The sequence below is a fragment of the Palaemon carinicauda genome, chromosome 21, assembly GCF_036898095.1.
Source record: "Palaemon carinicauda isolate YSFRI2023 chromosome 21, ASM3689809v2, whole genome shotgun sequence".
NCBI classification, from domain to species: Eukaryota; Metazoa; Arthropoda; class Malacostraca; order Decapoda; family Palaemonidae; genus Palaemon; species Palaemon carinicauda.
The window spans coordinates 111,898,687-111,921,930 of record NC_090745.1 but is presented as its reverse complement, the minus strand read 5'-3'; the positions used below and the strand labels follow the sequence as shown (position 1 = coordinate 111,921,930).

General features: G+C 38.3%; 1 protein-coding gene across 3 annotated transcripts in view; it reads left to right on the top strand.

Moving 5' to 3' along the window:
• The window catches only part of LOC137615408 (choline transporter-like 1), a 92,628-nt gene extending 69,767 nt beyond the window's left edge, over window positions 1-22,861 (top strand). For all 3 annotated transcript variants that reach the window (XM_068345275.1, XM_068345276.1, XM_068345274.1), the window contains exons 13-15: window positions 8,355-8,508; window positions 14,163-14,384; window positions 14,661-22,861. In XM_068345275.1, the coding sequence (XP_068201376.1) occupies window positions 8,355-8,508; window positions 14,163-14,384; window positions 14,661-14,861 (577 nt within the window). In that variant the 3' untranslated portion in view covers window positions 14,862-22,861. The remainder of the gene's footprint in view (window positions 1-8,354; window positions 8,509-14,162; window positions 14,385-14,660) is intronic.
• Window positions 22,862-23,244: the final 383 nt, after the last annotated feature.

Below are 23,244 nucleotides of genomic sequence, written 5' to 3'. Positions count from 1 at the left end.
ATTATCACAATAATGTTCTTATGCTCCCTCTCCTTTAGTGCTTATGCTATTGCCCCAATGGTATTGTCAAGCCACTGATTAATGAGGGTTATGGATTCTCACTCATCACATTATCAGTAATTCCAGGTAAAAGTTTCAGCCAATTGAAAAGGGGACTTCTACCCTCCTAAGAATGAGTCTACTGTGTAAAGAACGAGGTTTTGTATTAGCGTAGTAACAAAGAAAAAATTTGCTAGTAATTTGTATTTTTCAATATTAATCTTACCCGATAATCATGTAGCTGTCAACTCCGTTGCCCGACAGAAATCTACGGACGGGATACGCCAGCGATCGCTATACAAGAGGGGGGTGTACTCACCAGCGCCATCTGTGGTCAGGTACTGCAGTACTTCTTGTCAACACCACCTCAATTTTTCCTCTGTCGTGTCGCCGGCAAGACCTACATGGATACGCTGTTGATTTTGGAGTCTTTGTTCACGGTTTTGGTGAAGTATTGCTCTGAAATTTAGCCTTCGCTATACAGGAAGCTTTTCCCTTAGCTTAGATAGCTTTTGGATTGATTTTGATTAATGGTATAACGATCTTTGCTTTAATTTGGAAACCCCCCTTGACTGTTCTCTAATTCAAGATGTCCGACCATTCTCAAGCTCCCAGACAAAGACGATGTAGTGTTAGGACTTGTAGTAGGCGTCTTCCGAAGGCCTCGGTTGATCCTCACACCGTTTGTTCCGACTGTAGGGGAAAATCCTGTCAGTTGGAAGATCGATGTGAGGAATGTGCCGGGCTTTCGGAATTCGATTTTAATGAATTCCTCAAGTATACGGCTAAGTTAGAGAGGGAGAGAGTTAGGAGGAGTTCTTCTCGCTCTTTGGTTTATTCCTCCCCCCATGATCCTCAACCTTTTCCTTCCCCTGTAGTGGTGACCCCCGAACCTATTACGAGTGCTCAGCCTGATATGTCAGATGTGTTACGTGCCATTCAGGCCTTAGGTGATAAGGTGGAGTCTGTAGTGAGTGACCACAAATTTCTCTTGGCAGATGTCAAGGAACTTAAAGTGAAAAGTGCAGTGGGAAGTGGTAGTGCCAGTGCTGTGCCTAGTGTCAGTGTCAGTGTTGCGCATGAGGATACTTCTGTGCGTGCCAGTCGTCCTCCCAGTCCGGGACCTCTTGCAAGCTCCCAAGCCCAGGGGAGAAGCAATGTCGAAGGGCAAAAGGGTTCGGCAGGCCTTGATCGGCGCACAGTTGTATCCTCAGTGGTTGCGGGCGTATCTTATAGAGATCGTCACTTCCACTCCCAGACGATTAAGCCCTTAATTTCCTCGTCTGCGGAAGAGGTTTCCGGGAGGAAACGCTGGACCCAGGTCTCAAGGCCTCTTAAGCGTAAGGTCCAGACCGAGCGAGTCCAACAGCCCAGGTGTAGCCACTGGGCCAGTTCGGACTCGCCGCAGTCATCTGATGGCTGCACGCCTCCTAAGAGAGGTAAAGCGATGCCTCAACAGGCCTCTGCTCCAACTTCTGTTGATCCCAAGTTGGCTATGCTGCAGACAATGCAGTCGCAGCTTGCGGTGTTGATGCAGGAGTTTCAGGCAGAGAAGGTTAGCACACCACCTCCTGCTAGCGCTCCTCCACCCTGCCAGACGTATGATGTTGAGGCTCCTCCTGCCTCCATGCGTGAGCTGCCGCATTGGGAGTTGCCAGATACCAGCGCTATGCAGCAACCTCCACTTTCCTTGAGGCAGGAGCCTCTTGCTATGCGGCAACCTCCTCAACCCTTGAGGCAGGAGCCTCATGCTTTGCAGCAACCTCCTCTACCCTTGAGGCAGGAGCCTCATGCGTTGCGACAACCTCCTCCATCCTCGAGGCAGCAACCTCATGCGTTGCGGCAACCTCCACCATCCTTGAGGCAGCAGCCTTAACTCTTGCGGCAACCACCTCAACTCTTGAGGCAAGAACCTCAACTCTTGAGGCGAGAACCTCAACTCTTGAGGCAAGAACCTCAACTCTTGAGGCAAGAACCTCAACTCTTGAGGCAAGAACCTCAACTCTTGAGGCAAGAACCTCAACTCTTGAGGCGAGAACCTCAACTCTTGAGGCAAGAACCTCAACTCTTGAGGCAAGAGCCTCTCTCTGCGCAGCCACCTCCTCAACCCTTGAGGCAGGCGCAACCCTTGAGGCAGGAACCTCATGCTATGAGGCAGCCGCCTCAACGCATGCAGCAACCGCATTCTTCGCAGCATGAGCCTCTTCCCATTCAACATGAACCGCATACTATGCAGCAGGACCCTCATGCCTTACAGCAGTTGCTTCTCACCACGCTTGCTCCTCAGACCTCCGCAGAACCTCCTTCATCCCAGCATCATGACTTTGTCATTGCCAGCCCTCATCCTCTTCAGCAGAGACTTGATGATGAATCCGCAAGTGCGCATGCACCCGTTCTTCAGGATTCAGCCATTCAGCATACCGCTTTATCGTTACCTCTCGCTTCTCAACCCTCAGGTGATGAGGTTTCTGAGGATGAAGCTGCTCACCTGGATGATCCTTCTTCTGATGTGGAGGAACCCAAGTCGTTGCCACCTTCCATAGACTTTCGTAAGGTCCTGACTCTGTTCAGAGAGTTATACCCTGAACACTTTGCTTCTGCAACCCCTCGTTCTCCTCCATCCGAGTTTTCTCTAGGCATGCAGCCTATTAAGTCTGCCTACACTAACCTTGTCTTCGCTAGATCATCAAAGAGAGCTTTGAGGATTTTAGGGGATTGGTTGCAGTCCAAGCAGCAACTGGGAAGGACGTCTTTTATGTTTCCTCCTCCTAAGCTGACTTCTAAGTCGGGCGTCTGGTATGCCACGGGAGAGGAACCAGGCTTGGGGGTCCTTGCCTCTGCCCAGGCTGACTTCTCAAGTTTGGTTGACTCTCCCCGTAGGTCGGCTATGAGACGCTCTAAGGTTTGCTGGACCTTTTCTGATCTGGACCACTTCTTGAAGGGAGTCTTTCGCGCCTTTGAAATTTTTAATTTCCTCGACTGGTGCCTGGGTGCCTTGAGCAAGAAGACTGCCCCTTCTGACAAAGACTCGGCCATGCTGATCATGTCCTGTATGGACAAAGCAATTCGCGATGGTTCTGGCGAACTTACTTCTATTTTTGTCTCAGGAGTCCTCAAGAAAAGGGAACATCTTTGCTCCTACCTTTCGACTGGTATCACCTTCTGCCAGAGGTCACAGTTACTGTTTGCTCCTCTCTCCAAGTTCCTGTTTCCGGAGGAGCTAATCAAAGAGATGGCTGCGGCTCTTATCCAGAAGGACACGCATGACCTCATGGCCTCTTCGGCACGTAAGGCTAAGATTGTACCTTCAGTACCGAGAACTTACCGCACCCCGGTGGCTGATACACCTGCTACCAGATTTATTCCGCCCTTTCGTGGCAGAGCCCCCAGCCGAGGAGGTTCCCGTCCAGACGGTCACAGGGGCAAGTCCAAGAAAGGGGCCAAGTCCACGAAAAGCAAGCATTGACTTTCCTCCTCTCCAGACAGCTGTAGGAGCCAGACTCAAGACCTTCTGGCAAGCCTGGGAAAGAAGAGGTGCAGACGCTCAGTCTGTCAAGTGGCTAAGGGAGGGTTACAGAATTCCGTTCTGCCGCAATCCCCCTCTGACCACTTCTCCCATCAACCTCTCTCCCAACTACAAGGAAAAGGACAAGAGGCTAGCGTTACATCAAGAGGTGTCGCTCCTGTTACAGAAGGAGGCAGTGGTGATAGTCCGGGATCATCAATCCCCGGGCTTTTACAACCGTCTCTTCCTGGTGGCCAAGAAGACAGGAGGTTGGAGACCGGTGCTGGACGTCAGTGCGCTCAATGCTTATGTCACCAAGCAGACGTTCACAATGGAGACGACGAAGTCGGTCCTAGCAGCGGTCAGGCAGGAGGACTGGATGGTCTCGTTGGATCTGAAAGACGCCTACTTTCACGTTCCCATCCATCCAGACTCCCAACCTTTTCTGAGATTCGTCTTTGGAGAGGTTGTGTACCAATTCCAAGCCCTGTGTTTTGGCCTAAGCACGGCACCTCTGGTGTTTACGCGACTGATGAGGAATATTGCGAAATTCCTTCACTTGGCGGACATCAGAGCCTCCCTTTATTTAGACGACTGGCTTTTAAGAGCCCCCACAAGTCGTCGCTGTCTGGAGAGTCTCAGATGGACTTTTGATTTGACCAAGGAACTGGGTCTTTTGGTCAATTTAGAGAAGTCCCAGCTTGTTCCTTCCCAAACCATCGTTTACCTGGGAATGGAGATTCAGAGTCAAGCTTTTCGGGCTTTTCCGTCGGCCCCAAGAATCAACCAAGCCCTAGAGTGCATCCTGAGCATGCTGAAAAAGAACAGATGCTCGGTGAGACAGTGGATGAGTCTAACAGGGACTCTGTCATCGTTAGCCCTGTTCATCGAGTTAGGGAGACTCCACCTCCGCCCCCTTCAGTACCATCTAGCAGCTCACTGGGACAAGGATATGACGCTCGAGGCGGTCTATTCCTGTTTCCAAAGAGATGAGGACTACTCTAATGTGGTGGAAGAGCAACATCCTTCTCAAGGAGGGTCTCTCTTTAGCTGTTCAGACCCCCGATCTTCATCTCTACTCGGACGCATCAGACTCGGGCTGGGGCGCGACCTTGGACGGACAGGAATGCTCGGGGACATGGAACCAGGAACAGGAAACGCTTCACATCAATTGCAAGGAGTTGTTGGCAGTCCATCTGGCCTTAATGAACTTCAAGTCCCTCCTGCTAAACAAGGTGGTGGAGGTGAACTCCGACAACACCACAGCCTTGGCGTACATCTCCAAGCAGGGAGGGACTCACTCGAGGAAGCTGTTCGAGATAGCAAGGGACCTCCTCATTTGGTCAAGAAGTCGAAAGCTCACGCTGTTAACGAGGTTCATTCAGGGCAATATGAATGTCTCGGCAGATCGCCTCAGCAGGAAGGGTCAAGTCATCCCCACAGAATGGACCCTTCACAGGAACGTGTGCAGCAGACTTTGGGCCTTGTGGGGTCAGCCAACGATAGATCTGTTCGCTACCTCGATGACCAAGAGGCTCCCATTGTACTGTTCCCCGATCCCAGACCCGGCAGCAGTTCACGTGGATGCTTTTCTGCTGGATTGGTCCCACCTCGATCTGTATGCATTCCCGCCGTTCAAGATCATCAACAGGGTTCTTCAGAAGTTCGTCTCTCACGAAGGGACACGGCTGACGTTGGTTGCTCCCCTTTGGCCTGCAAGAGAATGGTTCACAGAGGTACTGCAATGGCTGGTCGACGTTCCCAGGACTCTCCCTCTAAGAGTGGACCTTCTACGTCAACCTCACGTAAAGAAGGTACACCCAAGCCTCCACGCTCTTCGTCTGACTGCCTTCAGACTATCGAAAGACTCTCTAGAGCTAGAGGCTTTTCGAAGGAGGCAGCCAGAGCGATTGCCAGAGCAAGGAGGATATCCACTCGCAGAGTCTATCAATCCAAGTGGGAAGTCTTCCGAAGTTGGTGCAGAGCCAATGCAGTTTCCTCTACCAGTACCACTGTAACCCAAGTTGCTGACTTCCTGTTACATCTTAGGAATGTTAGATCTCTTTCGGCCCCTACGATCAAGGGGTACAGAAGTATGTTGGCAACAGTTTTCCGCCACAGAGGCTTGGATCTTTCCTCCAACAAAGATCTGCAGGACATCCTTAGGTCTTTTGAGACCTCTAAAGAACGTCGCTTGTCCACTCCAGGCTGGAATCTAGACGTAGTCCTAAGGTTCCTTATGTCATCTAGATTTGAACCTCTCCAGTCAGCCTCTTTCAAAGACCTTACTCTCAAAACTCTTTTCCTCGTCTGCCTTGCAACAGCCAAAAGAGTTAGTGAGGTTCACGCCTTCAGCAGGAACATAGGATTCACATCTGAGACTGCTACATGTTCCTTACAGCTCGGTTTTTTAGCAAAAAATGAACTTCCTTCACGTCCTTGGCCTAGATCGTTCGAAATTCCTAGCCTTTCCAACATGGTGGGTAACGAACTGGAGAGAGTTCTTTGCCCTGTCAGAGCTCTTAAAGTACTATCTTAAAAGGTCAAAACCTTTACGAGGGCAATCAGAGGCCTTATGGTGTGCCATTAAGAAACCTTCGATGCCTATGTCTAAGAACGCAGTTTCTTATTACATAAGGCTTCTGATTAGAGAAGCTCATTCTCACATGAAGGATGAAGACCTTGCTTTGCTGAAGGTAAGGACACACGAAGTGAGAGCTGTGGCTACTTCAGTGGCCTTCAAACAGAACCGTTCTCTGCAGAGTATTATGGATGCAACCTATTGGAGAAGCAAGTCAGTGTTTGCATCATTCTATCTCAAAGATGTCCAGTCTCTTTACGAGAACTGCTACACCCTGGGACCATTCGTAGCAGCGAGTGCAGTAGTAGGTGAGGGCTCAACCACTACATTCCCTTAATCCCATAACCTTTTTAACCTTTCTCTTGAATGCTTTTATTGTTGTTTTGGGTTGTTACGGTGGGCTAAGAAGCCTTCCGCATCCTTGTTGATTTGGCGGGTGGTCAATTCTTTCTTGAGAAGCGCCTAGGTTAGAGGTTGTGTTGAGGTCCTTTAGTATGGGTTGCAGCCCTTTATACTTCAGCACCTAAGAGTTGTTCAGCCTCCTAAGAGGACCGCTGCGCTCAGTAAGGAAGACGTACTTATTAAAGGCAGAGTAATGGTTCAAGTCGACTTCCTTACCAGGTACTTATAATTTCATTTGTTATTTTGAATAACTGATAAAAATGAAATACGGGATACTTAGCTTCTTGATTAACATGTACACTGGTTTTCACCCACCCCCCTGGGTGTGAATCAGCTACATGATTATCGGGTAAGATTAATATTGAAAAATGTTATTTTCATTAGTAAAATAAATTTTTGAATATACTTACCCGATAATCATGATTTAATTGACCCACCCTTCCTCCCCATAGAGAACCAGTGGACCGAGGAAAAAATTGAGGTGGTGTTGACAAGAAGTACTGCAGTACCTGACCACAGATGGCGCTGGTGAGTACACCCCCCTCTTGTATAGCGATCGCTGGCGTATCCCGTCCGTAGATTTCTGTCGGGCAACGGAGTTGACAGCTACATGATTATCGGGTAAGTATATTCAAAAATTTATTTTACTAATGAAAATAACATTTTTCCTAACAATTCATAAATTTACCATGTAAGTCCCATCTGCAATCAAAGTGGTTTGTCGGTGAGCCAGCTGTGGGCCGTACTTCCTCTCTGTCGACTTGTAATAATCAGTTGTTGACACCTTGTTGAAAATTTAACAGCTGCGTTCTAGCTTTGCTGAATATCACTGAACTCGGGTTTGTATAGCTCAGAAAAATACAAGTTACTTCCAAATTTGTCATATATTTACCCTAGTGTTAAAGTGTAAAAGTAGTTACATGGGACTTACAGTATTTGAAATTTTGTGGCTATAATTTAAGCAAATTAAATGTGTTAAAGAACTTTGTTTCCCTCAATTTTTATCATTAAAATATAACATTTGAACCTAGGCTTTTTTTTTTTTTTTTTTTTTTTTTTTTTTTTTTTTTTTTTTTTTCAGTCTAGTGTTTTCTTAAAAATTTTCTGCATAAGATAGATTTTACTCTTAGGAAAAATTATTGTAGCCTTATTTTATAGAATGTGTGTTTTCGCAATAAAGGAATTAAAAATGCTGCCTGTTAGGTTGCCAGTTAGTGACTTATAAATTAAATCTGAAATATATGGTTACTTTAGAACACTACAGTACTGTACAAGAAAATAGGATTATAAAAATCAGGGACAAATAGTGTCCTATGTAAAAAGTTACTTAAATAAGGACTTTCTTTCCCTAGAATTATGTATCTATTGAAGTGAATGCATTGGTTTTATTTTAATGCGACATTTAAGTCACTATACAGATTGTGTATTCATTGTCGAGTATTGTATGTAGTGACTAGATGAATTAAATTGAAGTCTTCATGTTTCTTTCATTAATTGTTACTATTTAGTAATGGAAACTTTTCTTTCATAATGACCTTATTGTGTCCTAATCCTAACAGTGTACTTCAAGATCATGTATTGTAGTTTCTGTATGCAAGATTTTGTTTGGCTGGGAGGAACGTAGAGAGTAGAGGTCCCCTTTTTGTTTTTGTTTCTTTGTTGATGTCGGCTACCCCCCAAAATTGGGGGAAGTGCCTTGGTATATGTATGTATGTAGATTTTGTTGATGCGTAGAGTCTCTTTGTTATTTACCTCAAGATTTTTTAATTCTTAATCCTTACATTTCCTTTCGTTATTAACATAAAAGTTTGATATTGTTTATTGCAGGTGCAAAGACCCAGAACACACTTGTGCAAGGTGTGGCCTGAAGCTATGTTGCTGTTGCTTGTGGTGTTTCGAGCATCTGCTCAAATACATGAATCACAATGCTTATACAGTGACAGCCACAAGAGGTACAGCATTTTGTGAATCTGCAAAAATTGTAAGTTAAATGCCTTTCAGGTATCATTACATTGTATTTTATATAGGAAAAAATAGTGAGTATGGTGCATACATCTTTTGCAATTAAATCTCAAATGTATACAATATACTGTAGTTTTAACTGTATGCAAAGATTTAAGATATCCTTACTGGATACATCAGCAATAAGTTATCTGTTGAATTTTTAATAGAATAATTCCACAAGTTATTGCGCCAAATGTCTGTGACATGACATTTGCTAAATAAAGAGACTGACTTCATAAGTTTTGTCTCATGTAAAGGCATTTTAGGTAGTAGTTGTCCCTGTGTTCTCTAATCATTAATTATGTATATGAACCTCATCTTATGTTTATATAGTTTTACTCTGGAAGCTTGGAATTACTGACATTTACCAACAAAGTTTTAAAAATTTTTCATTTTCTTTCCTTTCAATAGGCTCATGCCTGTAGTAAAATAATGAGACAACTTGGTGGTAATGCCAATAAGTAAATCTGTAGGATGCCAGAGTCACTTTAGCAAATCTGTGGGATGCCCGAGTTTCTGTCCATTCAGTTACTGTCACAGGTACAAATAACTACCCCTCCTCCAGATTGTATAGATTCTAGTGCTTTAATTATTTCTTCATCTGGATAAGTTACCAACAACTGTGCTGATTATTCCAGGAAATTATTTTGTGGAAATTGTGATTCCCTTTTTCTGTGTCGTGTCAAAAGCAGTATTGTGATATAATTAACCATAGTAAGGAGTGCGAAGGCCTCTCTCTCTTCCTCTCATAGAAAAATATGCATCTGTGGTTGCCGACCAAGAGGAGTCTCTTACCAATAGTTCAGAGAAGACTAGACTTGTTGATTATTGTGGGGATAATGATAATAAGTCATGCCAGAACCAAATTCTAATTCAGCATTTACAGTACAAATCAGTTTTTGATAGGGATAAGTTGTAAAAGCTCTTAACTTTATAGGTAGTAGATTAGCCAGGTCACCAGCCATCTGTCGAGGTACTACTGCTAGAAAGTTATTGGGTCCTTTGACTTATAGGTAATAGATTAGCCAGGTCACCAGCCATCCGTCGAGGTACTACTGCTAGAAAGTTATTGGGTCCTTTGACTGGTTAGACAGTACTACATTAGATCCTGGTTACTGTTTATTTTTCCTTTTGCCTACAAATACTGTACACCTAATAGTATGGCTTATTTGTTCCACATTTTCCTTTTTCCTCATACATGACGACACTGATATTACCAAACAGTTCTTCTTCGCTGAAGGGGTTAACTATTGCACTTTCATTGCTCTGTGGCTACTTTCCTCTTGATAAGGGTAGAAGAGACTTTATCTATGGTAATCAGCTCTTCTAAGAGCAGGCCACTCTAAAATCAAACCATTATTTTCTAGTCTTGGGTAGTGTCAGCCTCTACTAAGTCTTTTACTATCTTGAGTTAAGAGGTTTTTTTTTTGCTTGAAGGTACATTCAGGCATGCTGTTCTATTTTATTTCTTTTATTTTATTTCCTATTTTTTTCTAGTTTATATATGAAAGATGTTTTAATGTTGTTACTGTTCTTAAAATATTTTGTTTTATTTTTCAATGCTTTTCTTGTAGTTTATTTATTTCCTTAATTCCTTTCCTCACAGGCCTATTTTTCCATGTTGGAGCCCTTGAGCTTTTAGCATACTGCTTCTCCAAATAGGGTTGTAGCTTAGCTAGTAATAATAATAGTAATGATAACTTATTTTGTAAATTCTCGGAAAGCCACCAAATTTTATGTTAAAGGCAGTGATTATGATCTTACCTGCCTGGTTGATTCCCCTAACCAGACTTCTCAAGGTGGGTCTAGTGATATTAGTGTTTTGTTTAGTAAGGGTTTTGGTGGAGCACAACACTACAGCCTTGAGATCCTCAAAATCTTTATTTACTTTGGACCCTTCTATTACGCCCGTAATTCTAGTCGCTCTTTAAGACAACTAGAGTGTGAAGCAGTAGATCAAGTTGGTAGTCTTGATACGAATATCCCTCCATTTATTAAAGTAAGCGCTCATGAGCAACCTTGTATTTCATAAGTGGATGGCGTAACATATCGCATGGTTCCCTTAGTTCTTAATGTTTGAGAACAATTTCAGCTAAAGTTGATGGGTTGCATGAAGTTTCGGAAGGCAGTGTGCTTTGTTTGCATAGAAGCTCGGTCTCACTAACATATCTAAAAACTAAATGTAGGTGCAGTAACTCTACTTCCAAAATGAGTTCATTTGTTTACAAATGCACCACAATTACTGTTAAGAAATGTAAACAATCTGGAAAACAAGTACGTACAGTAGTGTCATTTTTTCCTCCTTCTGAATAGGAAGATCTAGAGGAATTAAAAGTAGACAACATTCCAGGATTTTATGAGATATATCCTTTCCAATCAGAATTTTATAAGATATCCCTTTCCAATCTTTGTGTAACCTTATTGCTGAAAAATACCTGAATAAATTGCATTAGTAAGTGCTGATGCTTCTTATTCTTCCAGATCTTTGGAGACAATTTCCAGGCTTTCTTATACTCCTCAGTTTTCACCCTTGGTTGTTGATTGAATCGATAAATTATGTCATATACAGAAAAAGGGTATAGAGTTGGTTCTTTTGTCAGAGCAGGGATGACGTGTTGACATCACCCATAGCCAACAGTATTCAGCATTGGAGGTGCTGTCAAGTTCCATAGTGCCTGAACCTGAAGGTCTCTCTTACATATTGACCCTGGAGCAGGGGAGACAATATTTCTTTGGACACTATACAGAATATTAACCCCAAAATATAAAAAAAATCACATGAACACTACTTGCATGGAGTAGGGTTACTGCAAGACTGTCTTCTGCTCATCACATGAGTCTCATTTGTATTTTTCAAAAATGAATGTGAATATGGAGGGGAATTTTTACTTGTTGACCGATACAATGCTTGTACAGTATACAGATTTGCTAGTAGTCTGAGTTACTCGTAAATATATTTTTTATGGATGTTGCTCGGCCAAAGCTTAATGATTTTAAAAGTATTAATGGTGATGCATCCATGCTGTTGGATCAGAATCCCTACTTTCATTAGATTGTGATCACTTAGAAGAGTGTTGCACTTATTAAACTAGATTTTTTTAGAGAAACTTGCTGCCCTTCAGTGTTATGTACCATTAGAGTTTTTGAAGAAGAATTATTCTAAGAGAGCTGTTAACATGTTTGCCAGTTATTTGTTGTTGCTGTATTTTTATATAAAATAGAGAACCATTGCATCAAGAAAGAAAATATTTCTTTAAAACTTTCCACATCCATGATTGGAGGCTTTTTTATTTGAACTTGATATTAGCACTGATACATGAAAAAAAAATCAAGATCTGCCTGATCTTTGTAAATTAGCGATTACAAAGTAGACAATTTGAAATATCTTTTAATGAGAGAATGTTTTTTTTTTTAGTGTAGAATGTCTTTATTAGTCAGTGGGATCATCCTACCATTGTTTCAATGTGAAACCCTCCAGTCACCAGATTCTCAACATAATTTGTAACAAATTGTGGAGTTCACAGCATTTCTGCAGCCACAGGTGGATGACATTATGTTCGTAAACACAACCACACAGATAGAAAATGTTGGCTTAGGAGACAACATGAGAGGCTTCCAAGACTCATGATGTGGGCAAGCCACAAGGAAGACAGGCTACAGGGAGTCAAAATTAGGGTCACCTTTATAATACCAGGACAGAGAAAGAGGAGAAGGAATAATGACATGGAAGAAGAAGAATTCTAGTGCAGTCATGTCAAAGAAAAACTCATGTTCGTTTTTCCTGTTGGATAGTGTCTCCCAAGTTTTCTTGATATATTGTAATGAACATTTATCAATTTGGTACGTATTTAACTTTGGGTCTCAGGGTATACCTCCCTCATCCCAACTTCAACTGATTTATGTATTAAACCTCGCCTATCCCAAGTCTCCTTGTTGATGCTGGAGAGTTACCTCTAGACCTTTACCGAATGTCTTCCATTCTTCGGTATTGGTTTAGATTGCAAAGACTCCCTAACTCTCTAGCCTTTCAGACTGCAAGCCTTGTAAGACAGGCATCATACTTTGAGTTGCACCCAAAATCTCCTCAACCTTATGGCTTTCGGGTGAAACGATTATTAAATAGTCTGGATATAATTAGAAATAAGATACTTTCATTCAAGGTATCATCAACGCCTCCATGGAAGTTACCAGAGATATCTTTTTGTAAATATTTTATTGGAGATAAGAAGAATATGTCAGACCTAGAAGCCAGGTGTCTTTTTAATGAACATGTTAAAGAACATAGAGGATCAACTTTTATCGATATTGATGGCTCCAAATCTGATGCTGGCGTTGGATTTGGAGTACATAGTAATGGTTTTAATTGTAGAGGTGCACTTCCTCTGACCGCTTCCATATTTACTGCCAAACTGTATGGCATATTAACCGCTATTGAGAAAATAGCGTTGGAGAAGGAGGGTAATTTTACAATTTTTATTGATGCAAGGAGTGTCCTTCAAGCTATGGAAGTTTTTAATTCTGATAACCCTCTAGTTTTAAATATTTTAGAATGGCTTTTCATTATTGGACGGAGAGGTATAACAGTTCAATTTTGTTGGGTTCCAGCACATGTAGGTGTGTCCGGGAATGAGAAGGCAGATTCACTGGCTAAGGAGGCTGCATCCGAGTTGCTGCCAAGAAGGTATCCCATTTCCTGTAATGATTTCTTACCTGACATCAAGAAATTGGTTTGCAATAAATGGCAACAGCAATGGGATAGCCTAGATGGGAATAAAATGCGAGAGATAACAAATGACATATCTCCTTGGAGGTATAATATGATGCCCCGAAAATGGGAGACGTCTCTTTGTCGTCTCCATATTGGTCACACTCGGTTAACACACGAGTTTCTGCTGAAGGGCCAACACCAACCATATTGTGACGACTGTTTAGTACCTCTAACAGTAAGGCATTTGTTGACTGAATGCCCCAATTATAACAACTTGCGGAATAGATATTTGTTTGAGGGTGGCAGGTTCATCCTTGCCAAGATTCTTGGAAATGATGTGTCCTACCATGCAAGTGGCAATTTAGATTTATTTCAGATGCAGTTCTTCTGGAAAATATTTAACTTTTATGACATTCAATTTTTATGATTTTAATTGAATACTCTTTAATTTTTTATTTTATTTAATTTTTTATTTTTGTATACATAAATTAAATGTTTCCGGCGTCAATGACCTTAGATGTCAGGATGCCTGAAAACTTTAAATCATTCATTCATTTATGTATTAATGGAGGTCCTGGTCAACTTCAAATTGTGAGTACCAAGAGGTATGGAGGGGCTGTGGGAGCTCCTTCCTGGGGCCACCCATTGGTTTGGGGCTCTCACACAAGCTACCGCAGGAGGAGAGGTTTTTAAAGAATTCTTTTTCTTTTGCATAACTGAGATCACTTTGCTTCGTAGATAGATATAAGCACTTTGGAAGAGAAGTATCAAAATAAATACAGTATTATCGTTAAGATTGTTACTGTATTTGTTTGAATACTGGATAAAATGTGAGAGTATATTTTTAGAATTTGCACTTGAATTTTTTTTATAACTAAGGTAATTTATTCTTATTTATAATTTACTGTTTTCTTGTTTTACAGGCTTGGCGAGTAATTCTTACAAACATGTTACAAGTAGCTACAGTTAACAGTGTTGGGGATTTGATGCTGTTTTTAGCCAAGGTAGCTGTTACAGGGACTGTATGCTGCATTGCTCTTCCTGTCTTTCATAGTGACGAAACATTGCATCTGTATGCTGTTCCATTGTTCGTTACTGCAGTTTTTGCCTTTTTCATCACCCACTGTGTCTTCTCTGTATATGAGGTAGGATTGATTTATGTGCACAACTTAAAGCTTGTTCAAGTGATTTTTGTTTCATGCATTAATAGAAGGAATTTCTTATTCTCATGGTTATATAAATAACATTACAGTATGTGTTCAAATGTATAAAACATACAAAATTTACCTATTATTTAAAAAATTTAGTTTTCTAGTTGTTATTTCCAGATTGGCAATTCCATTACTAGAATATTAATGTATACCATCAAAACAGCTGAGGTTTTCATTCTAATTGTTCTGACATTTTTCCCCTTTTCACAGATGGCTGTAGATACCTTATTTCTTTGCTTCTCGGATGACTATAATACTTACGACACTACAGATGGGAGGGACTTGGTTGCTGATAAGGAATTATACGAATTCATGGTTAAACATGAAGACATAGACAGGAAAACGTCTCGCAGGACGACCCGTCATCGAGAACCTCCAGAAACTATAAGATTTAAAGAAGGAACTGTGTGAGTGAATCAGTGAGTAAATCTTGGATGTGGTACTTAATTTTATGATAGACCACTAAAGTAAGTTTGTGGAATAAAATTAAATATATTTTGATTTAAAGGAAGTTAGTTATGGTAATGGGAAAGGTATCTGTACCTTAATACTTAAAAATGTACTTAAGTATTTTTTGTACTTTAGAGCTACAGTATTAATGCTATAGAATATAAGTTTTTCTCCAGTGTAGGGCTACTCCATTCTTTTATGTGCTAGTTATTTTCTTTAGTGATTTATCCGTAACAAATTTGTCGTATATTTTGTTAGGTGTGATGTGTATCAAGTTTACAATATTATTTATAGTGGCATACCTTGCTAATATGTGATAACTTATATGTTTGTAGTCGTGTAAGTCTATGATACATGCTGTACTAGCATGTAAATGAACAATGAATGTTTTTAATTTACAGAATCAAAAATTATGGGAACAATGTTAAAGAGCTTTCAGATTTTTTTTTTTCAATTTCACTTATAAGAACTTCAAACTTATGAATATTTCAAACTATTCTAAAACTTTATTTTCTATGTAGTTCCTTACATTAGTTATTTTTATATTACCTTATATGGATGCAATTTCTCCCTATTATACCACAGGCTAGGCTTTCAAGAATCTATAGTTACCGGTATCCTTCTTTTTTCCAAACTCTTTCACTACATTTGGTTTGGTTTCGCTCAAACTATTGAATTTATTATTTGAATTCATTAAACATCAAAACAAGATATTTATATAGATATATTGCCTTGGCCAAAGCTTAATGAGTTTAAAAGTATTAATGGTGATGAATCCATGCTGCTGGATCAGGATCCCTGCTTTCATCAGATTGTGATCACTTAAAGAGTGTTGCGCTTATTAAACTCTAGAATTTTTAGGGAAACTTGCTGCCCTTTAGTATTGTGTACCATTAGGGTTTTAAAAGAAGAATTATTCTAAGGGTCCAAAATAGAGAGCTGTTAACCCTTTACCCCCAGGCTATTTGGAAATTTCCAACCCTTAACCCCCAGGGGGTTATTTTTTTCCCAGCACATTTTGCAGTATATTTTTTTAAATTGCTCTAACATCCTTAATTTTTGTCATAGAGAGGTCAGGTTGGTCTCATTGTCTTGGAAAATGCCTGAATTTTCTCAAAAAAATATCAAAAATATGAAAACAAAAAAAATTTATAGCATTTTTTTGCAAGGACGTACTGGTACGTCCATGGGGGTAAAGGGATGGCTTATGTGAAACGTACCAGTACGTCCTTTGGGGGTAAGAGGGTTAACATATTTGCCAGTTAGTTGTTCTTGCTGTATTTCTATATAAAATAGAGAACCATTGCATCAAGAAACAAAATATTTCTATTAAAGCTTGCCATTTTGAACTTGATATTAGCACCGATACATAAAAAAAAGAATCCAGATCTGCATGTTCTTGTAAATTAGTCAGTGGGATCATCATACCATTGTTTCAATGTGAAACCCTGCAGTCACCAGATTCTCAACATAATTTGTAACAAAAGGTGGAGTTCACATCATTTCTGCTGTCACAGGTGGATGACATCGTGCTCGTAAACACTACCACACATAGACAATACTGGCTTAGGAGACAAGATGACAGGCTGCTGAGACTCATGATGTGGGCAAGCCACAAGGAGTCAAAATTAGGGTCACCTTTATAATATGAGGACAGACAAAGAGGAGAAGGAATAATGACATGGAAGAAGAAGAATTCTAGTGCATTGTCAGTTTTCTTTCTATATTGTGGTCACCTACAGTACAACACAAGAGGGATAGGTAGGGTTGTGGAAAAAGAACTGATGAATGTCACCCCTTTTTGCTCATCTCAGCACTGGGTTTTAGTTCTCTTTCTTTTTGTATTTAACACATGTGCAAAAAATTGTTTCTTTTTGCTGTCATCTTTATACTCCCCTCTTCACAGTTGTTTTATTTTCTTAGGAAACTGTACGCATGTACAGTTACTTGGTACAGGGAACCATATCATTTGTTAGACACTATTTGGTTTTGTATCCTTTTTAAAGTTATTTATTCTCTTACTGGTAAGCTTGACTGGTGGCATTAAATGGGGGTTTGAGCTGTCTGTTAAAAAATTAATTCCAACAACTAGAAAAGACTTCTGCCTTGTGAAAAAGTTTAATATGGCACTACAGATTTCCACAACAAGATATTTATGCAACCAAGAATTCAGTACCCATGTAACAGGAGAAAGTATTGTACTTTGCAATGAATATTGGCCATCTCAAGTGAACAAATATTGATGTCCCACAGCTTCAGTCAACTATTGTCCTAGTACAGTGTGATAAAAAAGCTAAGGGACTTGAAAAAAATGGAAAGGAATTCATGAGGCTATAGAGATTATTTGATGGAAAGATCATTCATCTTCAATCCAGATAGGTCCAGATATTAGAGATAGGAGTCTCTATTAAAAGTAGAATTTGCTTTCTTTGTGTTGGAAACACTGGCTTTGCCACCCAAGGTATGGCAGCAATGCATCACAGAGGTACTCATCAATCAACATAGAGTAGAAGACTTTTTAATGGAAGACTTTAGAAACTTTCTGAGGCCCCTTCTTAATACAGCAACTAGAAAACGAGAAGGCTAAAATAGGGTAATGAAGGTAAAGCCTACAGTTTTCCCCTTCCCTCACTACAAGACTCATAACTACTATTAATATTAGTTCAGTTAGATATTCAGATATACACAAACATTATAGAGTTATAATGTAGATCAGCAGCAATGTAAATGTATAGGTGTTCGGGGGGAATTATCAACGTTTTAGCAGGAATAAGGTTAGACAAATCATCAGTGGGTACGCTTGGTAATTGGATTGAGTTAGCACCCTTTAGGTGCTTATTAGGTACGTGAGAGAAGGGTGCTTTATGGTATCTACTGATCTGAAACACCTTGCCTTAGGATTATAGTAATATCTACTGATCTGAAACACCTTGCCTTAGGATTATAGTTCATATGAAATGAAGACAAACTCTGGAATTGAAAAGGGTACCGTGTTTCAGTTCATGATCTTCCTGGGCCCTACAGAGCATCTAAAGTATAAACAAGAGTAAGGGCCCCTATTACAGTCCAGGCTTACTCATTGGAATTGACTCCATATTCTTAACCAATGAAGAAAATGTCTGAATACTCCTGTAGTGAAATCATCTTATGATCAGGATAATCAATCACTGGATATCTTTTGTAACCTATGGTGCACATATGGATGAATTTGCTGAGGAGATATTAGACTAGCAAGATAAGTTGAACAGATTATTCCACCTATGCAACTGTTTTTGTTTTGTTAGTGTCCATAGGTATCTTGTTAAAAAGGGAAATGACTTTTTTTTTTTTTTTTTTTTTTTATTAGCATAAATCAAACTCGCAGTAACTTTACTATAAATGGCTCTTCATATCTTTAGGTACAGTGCAATGATATATATTGCTTTATTTAATACCATTTAAATTTGGATTGTTTTCGCATTGTTTTCATGTGATGCTAATTTAGCATCCAAGGTGTCATTTGTACACAGTTTTAATTTATTGGATGAATGATTGATAAAGTATATTTTGGTATGCTGACAGAATTTTAATGGTTGATAGAGATGTTAGGTACTTTTAACATCTTGAAAATAGCTTGCTCTCTTAAAGAAGACATATTTTAGAGGCATTGATTATTCATGCATTCTTTAATTTTCTGATCTTTAATGACTTGGAGAAAAGATATTGTCAGAAAATTTGAACTTTGCATGTTATACCAAAGTAATATATTGTTGTGTGCAAGTTGTCACATGGAATCGTAATAATGAAACAAGTCACAACATCAATGTTTCTGTAGTGGTTAAAATTGATTCTTGGAGATTCTTAATTCATTTTTTTACAAAATGTTTCTAGTTGTGTAATTTCATGTAAAAAGGCATTTGTCTGCTCAGGAAAATTACATTTATCATTTACATGTGTGACTTAAAGAAAAAATAGTAAAAAAATTTGAACTGTGCATGTTATAGCAAAGTAAAATTTGTACAGTGCCTTACAAGCTTACTAAACCATTGAAATTTCTAAGCAATATATTTGTGGTGTGTGGGTTGTCATATGGAATCTTAATAATGAAACAAGAGTCACAACATTGATGTTTCTGTATTGTTTGTTTTTTTCTACAAATTGCAAGTTTGTAATTTCACATGATAAAAAGGTTATTTGTCAGATCAGGGAAATGTCACATTTATCCTTTAAATCAGTCCTTGCACACCAAACTCATTTTCCTCCTTGACTTGTGAATCTATTTCACTTCAGCAAGAGTTATCCAGTATATAAGGGAGTTATACAAGAAAAAAAATGGAAGATTTTGGATTTTTGGTTAATGTATCAACTTTAGTTACCACTCTTACAAAATCATATTTGTGCCTTTGAGAATCCATATAAACTAGTTTGTTATAATGTAGTTATGCACAGCTCTCATTTGGCTTAATTTCACTACTTTTTATGATTATTGGCATTCATTGGTAACAGGTGCATTTTCTTGGCATTATTTCTAAAATAGTCACTTTATTTTTACTTAATAGATTCATGAAGTTAAGGGATTGCTCTAGGTTTAGTGGTTTGATTATTTATACAATAGAGTCAAACCATTTTGCTATTTAGTAACTTTTTAATACAGACCTGTGCTGTATTTTGATTCAGGAGGGAGATTTTCATGCTGGCTTTTGAACTTATCTCATATAATCCTAAAAATTAACTACATTTTGTCAGTTTTGGTAATGTTATGTATATCACTCTCTGTTTATGTACAAAATTATATGAATAATACATTCCTTTTTTATGGTATGATTGAAATTAAGTTAGAGTGACTGAGGTTCATAATCAATAATATTCCCATAAATATTTTCATAAACACCAGTTACACATTGCAAATTTTTTGGTGGAATAATTTTCCAAGATTATGTAATTGCAGCTGTAAGAAGGAAATTCACAGTACTTGATCTATCTCTATAATCTTAAAAGGAGGATTTACTTAAACATATTTACATGTTAGCTGTGACTACTTTTATAAAATATAATTTTGGCTATTTTTGAAGAAATGAAAAAAGTTTAAGGGTATACAGCATGTATAGATTAATTCTAAATTCTAAAGGGATTAAAATTTTCATTAATCAGCTTTGTCTAAAGGTCAGTCTGTTGTTTGGTGTAAAGTCTCATTGTGCATTTTAACATATGTTTTGTATGATTGTAGCAATTTATGAGGACTATTACTGTAGTTCCTGAAAATATCAAAGAAAGCAGTAATTTTAGTCAGCTTTTGCTCTTTTAATTGTAGCAGCTTCAACGTCCTTCCCCCATTTAGGTTGTGGGTATATATATTTATATATAATTTTTTTTTTTTTATAAAGTTGCACCTAATTTGGATAACTTTCACTTCCATTCTTTAATTAGAATAGTTTCAAGTTCCCTTCAATTAAAATAGATTAAACTTTTGCTGCTACAATCTTCCCACTTTATATTTTGAGCATATTTTTAACCCTCACACATTTTTAAGGAACAGCTTTTCGTTTAAAACAAACCCCTTTAGAGGCCAGCTTAGTTACATTTGAGAGTTTGAATGGGTTAGTCTTTTTAAGCCACAGTACTTAACAATACTGTGATAAATATAAGATGAACAGTAGCTTGGTTTTATCAAGGTGCAAAGACTCAAGTCGAGTATACTTATGCAACCGTTCACATCCCAGAGATTATTGCAGTAATGTAAAAATTAAATAATTTTTTTCTTTTTTTGCTTTCTCGTCCATGAAGCGAAGCCTTTTGCTCTTTCCAGTGTTCTCAATTATCATAATCAAAGTTTGAGACATTTATCAATACCCAAAGAAATGGGTCCATTATGTTTTTCATCCTGGATCCTTATACTGTAGCTCAATCCAAGGGAATTTATTTAATTTTAAAGTTATAGCTGGTAAACTCTATCCTTTGATAAAATAGACTTTGTAGTCTACCTTATGTACATTGTTTTGTGTGGTGGTAAAAACAGGTTTAGAGATGAAAATGAAAGGAAATAAATGTAACAGGATCAATTATAGCCTGTTTCAAGTCCTTTTTAAAAGTTACATGATTAATTATAGCCTGTTTTAAGTCCTCATAAAGTTAAAAACAATCTTAACTACTGGAACAATTAATTGCTTTAGATTATTTATTTTTAATTATGATGAAGTTTCCTTCACAGGGTTCATACTTTGGTAATATCCTGCATTCTATCATGTCCATGTAATATTTTGTGTTTTTATTGCCTTGTGACTATTTTAGCAATTTCACCTTAGTACTTTTCAAAGTCCTCTTATAACAGGTCAAAATTTTTCATTGCTCTTCAAAACTAGTGAACATGGGTACAAAATCTTACACAGAAATTTTCAGTTTTGTTTCCCTGTTTCACATATTTATTTCTCTGCTATTAGGACTCAAATTTTTGGGAGCACACCAATAAAAAGCATATTTATAGCGATAAGACCTTTTGCACATATTTGTGAAAGGAATTGATTTAAATTTGATATTAAGGCTTTGAAACTGTTAAAATATATTTATATGAAGGGATTTCTATCAAGGTAGCATAGTAAATATACATGAGCAATTAAATTAAATAATTGTAGATCAAAAAATGAAATTGTAAGTGACTAAATTTAGATGATTGTCTGGTGTTAATGACAAGGTTGCACTGCTTAGGATTTGTTGCCTTAAAACTCATGTGGTAATAAGCTTTCCCAAGAAATTTTAAAGTTTATTACTTTAGTACATTAATTTAAGTTTTGAATCAAGGTTGAAATCTTAATTTTATGAAAGTGCACTAAGCCTTTCCACCTGTAAGTTATTAAATTTATTTCCCTTGACTGTGATCGACTAATTGTAAGTGTGATAGTTAAATCAAACTTCATTTAGGTAAGGGGAACAATCTTCTAAAAATAAATTACAAAGCTGATTAGAAGGAACAAATTTTTATCCTGACAATTCAGTTTCAAGATATATTTTCTTGCTCATACAACAACCTCATAGTTAAATTTAGCTCCCCTTAACCAAGTATTTTCATGGTAGGATTTGTGTATTTTGGAGAATAAATACTGTAAAGGGAAACTTGCACTGGCTTCACTTGAGAAAATTTGTTGATTAGGTGTCACAATTTCTTTGGTCACTAATACCAATGTGTAAGAGTACACTATTGTTTGTCTATTGATGTAACAAATGTGATGACTAATGTCTAGAGTACTGTGCTTTTATTTTTAAGAATCCAGTGGATGATATGCTGTTCTTTGGCACTAGAATTGTATGTTTTTTTAATGTGTAAGATACTAAAGCAGAAACTTGCCATCTGGTATTACCAGACAATTTTGTTTTCAGTTGAGCGAGTACAATTTTTTCAATATGATCTGATTGAGAAAATTTCTCAATAAGCTAATAGGTTACATTTGTTGGTGCTCATATTCCAGTTTTTATCTAATTTTTATTGTATGTCATGTGCTTAAAATGTAGTGATTTAAACACAGAATTAACCCCATTTTTTTTCAACAAATGAAACTTAGTCTTTGACCTATCAAAGTTGTCTAAGGTTGAAGGAAAACTTGACTAATTTTAGGAATGAAAACATTATAAAACTTCTGTAACAGGAAAACCATATAATGCGGAATCAGATGTTTGTTAGTGTATTGTTAGCTTTAATCAAGTTTATGAGAAGGAATTTACTTTTGTAAAATAATTTACTTATAAGAAAATTTCACATGAAATAGAGCAGCTTGTTCTAATAAGAACAGCGTGGTTAATTGTATGGACACGTATTATATGCCATGCTCTACATAAGGTAAACAGTGGTAAATTTCATTATCAACAGTGGCATTTTCTGATTCATTTGTGTACCATTTTATTATAGCCTAGTCTTATAATTACTATTTTGGTTTGAATATAGGATGTGGGAGGTAAAATTGTACAATAGTCTATTTTATAAAGCTATTAAACATATATGATATATTTTTATTTTGTCTGTTGAAATAATTAATTTTGGGAGTTTTGTAAATATACAGTATTTTTATTTTGTCGGTTGAAATCATGATTAAGTTTGGGAGCTTTCCGTTCCCAGGTTTTTTATGCATATCCCTGGGATAAATTAAAACATTGTAGATATGCTGATAATCCTATGATAGCTAAGGTTTTTGGATTTATTTTCATGGTTGAACTCATTTTTGTAACTGACTTTTCAGTGTTATTGACATGGTTAAACCTTTTTTTGTGATTAACTGTTCAGTGTTGATAGTTTTCACTTGATGTTGGTGATAGATATTCAACATTATCTGTAAAAACAAGATGGACTCCCCAGGATGGGACTTGTCATGTCTAACAG